This window comes from Alligator sinensis, unplaced genomic scaffold (assembly GCF_000455745.1).
Source record: "Alligator sinensis unplaced genomic scaffold, ASM45574v1 scaffold199_1, whole genome shotgun sequence".
Lineage (NCBI taxonomy): Eukaryota > Metazoa > Chordata > Crocodylia > Alligatoridae > Alligator > Alligator sinensis.
The window spans coordinates 2313121-2319577 of NW_005842008.1; the positions used below are offsets into that span (position 1 = coordinate 2313121).

Genomic DNA, 6457 nt, shown 5'->3' on the forward strand with positions numbered 1-6457 from the left:
CACAATAGCTACGGACAACAATGAACTGTAGTAATATTTCCATCTCTGGAAATGGCAACTATCTATAGTTCTACAAATTTCAAAGTGAGCATGCAAATTAATCGTATTTGAGAAGAAATATGTAAGTGATATGCAAGACACTTTTAAAAAAAATATACTATGAAGATAACATTATAAGCTGGCTTCTAGAGCCAAAATGGCACTTCTTATGCTGCTCTGAAAGGCAGACTGTGTTCCCAAAGGAAATGGAGTTGCATTTATTGACTGTCAGCTTGAACAAGTAAAACATTGCATGTAAAACAAAAATCCTCATGACCAATAAAATCAGAAAGTCAATCCAAACACAGTGCTATAACAAAGCAGACTGTGTGGATCACTCCAACGCAATATTTTTCTAAATGAGAATTCCAGAAGCAGCATTAGTTGCCTATGAGCCAGGGGTGACTGGTGTCTCTCGAGTCTGGGGGGGCACAATTTGCGGGCAGGCCCGGGAGCAGGCCAAAAGCCCCATATCAACTCCTATACTTCTGCCCTGCAACACGCTGCCAGCCTGCGCGACAAAAAAACTGCCCCGTTCCGAGCAGTGCCAAGTCGGGGGCCAATCTCAGGGGGGGCATGTGCCCCCCGCCCATACCCATCGCCTGTGCTATAAGCCGATTCACCACCCCACCTTCTCTTACTCAGGAAGCTGGCATAAGCCATGCCAGCCAACATGTACCCCTGCTCACTAAGAGGGTCTGCTGGTATAGCTAGCTTTGGTGCAATTTTAAAGTGTGGACAAGACCACTATGTGGTAATTTCTCTTCACAGACTAACTCTGCTCATTTGTTCCACTGAGGAAATAAAATCTGTTATCCTCTCTTGGCTGGCATATCTCAACCCTGGGATGGTGGCGCAGAGGTGGGTAGGAGGAAAGGGGCGCTCTTCCTCCAAAGGCTGCCTCAAGCAGGTACTCAAACATTACAGAACCCAGGTTTTAAACTTGGTGCCAAGACTATCTCCAGGGTATCCTCAATGCCTCATTTCTGGAGTTGATGTATGCACATTAGGAATGGCTGGGTGGGACTTATTTTCTTGCTGGCATGATTGACCAATTAGTGTGTGCTACAGACATGCCTTTAGAAATCAAGCCAGGTACGAAAGAATGACGTCCCTGTTCAAAGGTTGAGTCCTCCCAGCTGACTTTCTTTCTCTCTCTCTCTCCACTCACCCTATCACTTTAGGCTAAACATAGGCTGAAATTTGACAACCAACTGTCTTCTTGATAAATCACTTGTTGTGTCCCGCCCCCCCCCTTCTTTTTCCCTTGATATATAAAAAAAAACACATTAAAATTAAAGTATGCTGTCAAAATCAAAAGTAGCCTGCAAGAACTCCAAATACCAGTTTATAGTCATTTGTATCTGTAATTGCTTCTCAACTAAAAGTTGTTTGTTTCTCAAAACTCCCATTCATGGAAAATACAAAATTAACTCTTTCCTGAAGTCAATGAACAAATGCAATTAAGTCACGTCAAATCTGAAGAGATGCAATAATGCAACACACTGCGGTTGTGGTTGGATTTAAAAACTACTCGGAACTTGCATGTAGTGTCCATGGGAGGCATTAGATCTGTTTCTGACAGTTGCACCAGCTTCATATTTACTTTTGAACAGTTGTGCCATGAAGTCATTTGTGGCACTCAAGCCAACAGCCCTTAAAGAGTTAAATCAAGCACTAAATAGTTATTTTCTGGGAATGCCCTGAAATCTGGAATTCATCTGAGTTGAAAGGGGATCACCCCCAGAAGTACCACGCTGTTAGACCATGTGACTAGCTGACAATTTTTTTAAAATGTATTAGTCTACAAAGAGAAATTATGACTTATAGTTAGTTAAGAGGCATACCAACATGCCAGTTAGGCATTTTCTGCTTCCAATTTATTGTTACCTTCTAGGATCTTACAGAAACCACTCTCTCTTCCCCTAAGTTTTTGCCTCAGGGGTGGGCTCACGGTTACTGGTTTATCTGAAGGAAGTTTTTTTTTCCTTTGTGTTCTGTTTAGCAAGCCAGCCTCAGTCTACATAATGTATGCATGCTCGAGACAGACCCAGGAACATTTCAGAAACAAAGTTTTCATTAGGGCTTAATGACAAATGATGCATGTGGAAGTACTATGGTGTTACTGGCTGAAAAAGGCCTTAGGAGTACAAGCATGCAATAATGTTAATGGAAGGTCTGGTCTCCTGCTCCAGTTAACAGTGATGTTTTCATCTAGGTATACTGTACAACAGAGGACAGGCTGTCTGCCAAATAAACAGCAAAAAGAACTTTACTAATCATATCCTTAATTAGCTGAGATGACTGTAAAATCTTGATAAAAAATACCAGTTAACTTGAAGCAAGGTGGCCCATTTAAAAAAAAAAAAAAAAAAAAACAGAAAAAGAAAAAGAAAAGAAAATAATTTTCTTTTATTTTTCTTTTTTTTTCTAACCTCTTTTATTACTGGACTGAAGCAGATCAAGTTCGCCATTCTTTTAATTTCTATTTAAAAAAAAAAAAAAAGCTTAATTTCATCATTGACATTAAAAGGTAAAAATGCACATAAGTCAGGGAAACACATTTGGCTCCAAATCTGTAACTTATTAATATGGGTAAATTTGAACATGGGGGAAGGGGACAGGAGGAGGTAAAGACAAAGGAGGAAAATACTTGCAAATTGTCAGGTTATCTTATTTGAGAAGGTAGATTAAAATACTTGACTAGTCCCATGTTTTGCATTGTTTTCTTTGCTTAGAAGCTTAAATTCAGGATTGTTCCATATTAATTGTTCCCCAAAAGGGAAAATTCTTTATTAAAAAGATGTCAGTGCTGAAGGTACTGAGTATCTGGTTCCCTGAAAGTGTTTGGCAAAATGACTCATGAGGTAGCCTCCTCCCATGCAAACTGAAGATCTATTCCCATAGTTCCAACATGAAAACTGATACAAGCATTAATCTTGCCCTACTCATCTTTTCCGAGTACTAGCCAGCCTACTGGATGTCAGGTTGAGCATTCTGCGAACATCCACCTCCAAACTTCAGTGCATTAAAGGGACCTCAGAGCATCCACACAATTTAGAGACTACAGGTGACACACAGTAATGGAATTAAGGTACAGAGGTAGGTTCACACACTGCACAGCTAGGAAAGGCTGCATGTACGTTCATACTTCAGTTCAGACACTGGCTCTTACCCTTTCCTTCTCCATATGATGTTACCTGCAGCTTTAAAAGTGGACATAAAGCACATGCTGCACACTCACATTCTTCTGGAAACACCCTATCCAAACTCATCAAAAGTTTTGTGGGTGTTTTTTGAATCATAGAAAATTCTCTGTTACAAAGTACTACAGGGCAGTTCATAAACTGAAGAAAAGACAACTCTTTTTAAAACTCTACAGGTTTAAAAACTGCTTTATAGAATCTCTCATTTCTACAGGATTCTTGTTAAGGATAGTGTCATGGACAAAATAAGGATTAAACTGGCCAGAAAAGTGTGGCCAAAAAAGTAAGGGGGGGTCTGGGACAGCTTTCTACTGGGGAGTGGGAAGGTAAGGTAGAAAGGAAGAAGATAAAAAAAGAAAAAACAAACGATGACAACACCACATTAGTCATTTTAAGATGGTGGTTGCATTTTAAGTTTTAAGATGGAAGGGATTGTATGATATGATTGTCTATGACAGCAGAACACAATCCAGGATGAAATTGCATGAAGGTCTTTAATGCTGGTGAGACAGTCTCAAGAAGTTTCCTCATACCACAACCAATGCGGCTCAAATAAACTGAAATGGGCAGGTAAAAATGTCTCTGCATTCAGCAGAGCTGGCACTGCAGGGGAGAGGAAAGCCTTTTTTATAGAAATGCAGTCTCCTGTTTAGAGTCAAATAATTACAGGGAAGAGTATGAAAGAAGACGACTTGTAGAATCACTTGCATCATTATCTTCCCAAGTATAAGGAATACAGCAAATGACTTGGATCAACAGTACTAAAATAATTCCTTACCAGATTTCAGATAGGCTGTAGCCAATTAAAAGGAACAGGAATTTTATAATAGGTAGGACAGCAGCTACTCATATTAAGACTCTTGTTAGGTCACCTAGGCAGATATTCCCCTCTTCCTGCCCCGCTTCCAAATTGCCACAAGTTCCACTATTATATGTAAAAATATAACTAGACCTTGCTTTTTAACATCACCTGAGAGGTTCTTCAAAAAGGATGATGAATTTGCAGTAGCAACATATTGGAACTTTGGCTCAATTCCAGGTCAGGACAAAGACTGCAACAACAAATTCCCCTCATGCCACCCCCCTTTAGAGAAATTTCCTATAATGCAAGACCCCTACCCCAGACTGTTTAAATAAATACTGTCTGCATGCCAATTCTTTGCATATACAATCAACTGTAGCCATGCTACCAGACCTAGCACAGCTCCATTGTCAGGAGATGACTGATATGACTTCACTGCTTTTTCTTTAGCTCTATCTTTAAAAAATAATAAATGTTGTTTGCAATTCTTTCATAATTCAGTCATTACGCAATATATATATTTTTTCCACTTGTGGTTTCTCTTTCCCACCCAGGACATTGTGCAATAGCTTCATTACTCCAAACCACTGATAAAACTCTACATCTAGTTCCAAATTCTGCAAGATGCAAATGAAACACAAGCAAATGTTCTCATTAACCATTTTAAATGAAGGTGCTTTTAGACATTGTTAAAAGGCCACAAAATCTTTTTGGCTTTGTTTGCAGGCCATCTTCAAGTATGACAGTACATAAAATTGGTACATAAATGCCAGAATTAGACTTGATAACTGGTGTTGGTTGGGGGGGGGGGGGGGGGGGGGGGGGGAAGCTGGGAAGGAAAAGGAAGGGGTTATTAATTTGATTTTTTTCCCCATCTTGTTTTCTACATTAAAAACTGGTGTGAGCTGCTTTAAAAACTACTCAAACATTAGTTGTCAACAGTTCACTGTCAAACTCAAAGGAAAAAAAGATTAAAGTTATATCAACAAGAACTTAACTATAAAAGCACAGTTATAGACTAGAACAGGTTCCTGGAGGTTTTAAAAACAGGTTAGAACTGTCTAGACATAATTGATATTGTCTCAGAGTAGGATGATAGACTAGATGTCTTTAGGTATTTTCCAGCTCTACAATTCTGTGACAGCCCTTGTAACTATTACATAACTAGCAGAGCTTAGATGCCAGAAGAATTTTAAGATGCCAAAGACAGCCCTACAGAAACCTCTAAAGTGCAAGCAAGTAGAGCTATATGACTAGTGCAAAATCTCCAGAAGAGGCTTTACCATCCATGCATGGGAGTGAAGCAGAAAAATCCATTGGAATTATTGACTGACACAGCAAGTCCTCACACCAGAAATACAAGAAAAATCTAGGAAAATAGATAAAAAGATGGACCTCACTACTAAAGTTTGCAAGTGGACTATAGGAGAAAATAACAGCTACAGCAAGGGAAAAGATTAAATATAAAAAACATCTGCAGAGAAAGGATACTCCACATGGCTCTGGATCAGTAGTTCTCAGCGAGGGCGCTATGAGATCCTTTTAAGGGTGCTGCAAGGTGCCACACAATATTAGCACTGTTAGGTGTACAGACACCTACACACAATTCACAAGATAAAACTTTAAAAATGTCATATAGGGATTCACTGTCAAAAACATTCTGACCTGTTATCATCTTAATGAATTATTTGCAACCGAAGAATTGCACTCTTATTTTTCTATAGTCAAAAAATGAGTGAAAACTAAGAACTGGTATTTTTCAAGGGGTGTCTTGAGTCCAACAAGAGATGCTGTGAGTTGAAAAAGGCTGAGAACCACTGTTCTGGTCAAAGACAGCAAGTGGCATTTAGCAGTGCACCAATAGATTTTTTGGGGCTGGTACCAATGACCTAAGTTTAAGGAGCCATATTGTAACAATTACCTTAATTTAAGGGAGCCATATTGGCCAATACCAATCCGATTCCAATATGTAGCCAGTCAGCTTGGAGACCAGCGTTGGGCTGGTAAATTGGTTGTGGGGGAAGGGGCGTGGGGGGGGGGCAGGTTGAGGCCCCCCGCACTAAGGGGAGCAGAGCCAGGGCAGGCATTGCTCAGCTGGCGCAGGGCAGGGTACAAGACAGCTGCAAGTGGCTTTTCCAGGGGGCAGGGCAGCTCCCGTCTTGCGCGCAAACCAGAAGGGCATGTGCCCCCAGATCTGCGTGCAGGGCAAGGGTGGGCTGGGGGCTGTGCTGGGCTCTTCCTGGCACGGGGAAGGATGGGCTGGGCTGGGAGGGGGCTGTGAGGGGTGGCTATAGCCACCCCAAAATTTGCAGCATCCCCCCCACCCCGTAGTCCCCTCCCAGTGCTACCGCCACCCGCCCTGAGCTCAAACTCAATCTGTGCCCCCATCCTCCATTCCTCCCCTTACTCT

The 6457-nt window shown here is 41.1% G+C and overlaps 1 protein-coding gene across 6 annotated transcripts in view; it reads right to left on the reverse strand.

Moving 5' to 3' along the window:
* Nucleotides 1-6457, reverse strand: part of ARHGAP29 (Rho GTPase activating protein 29) — a 160462-nt gene that overhangs the window by 34510 nt on the left and 119495 nt on the right. Inside the window, exon 2 of one of the 6 annotated variants that reach the window (XM_025201910.1) lies at nt 5539-5598. The exons of the other annotated variants lie outside the window; for them this stretch is intronic. Coding sequence (XP_025057695.1) covers nt 5539-5545 — 7 coding nt within the window. The 5' untranslated portion in view covers nt 5546-5598. The remainder of the gene's footprint in view (nt 1-5538; nt 5599-6457) is intronic. 6 annotated transcript variants of the gene reach the window in all.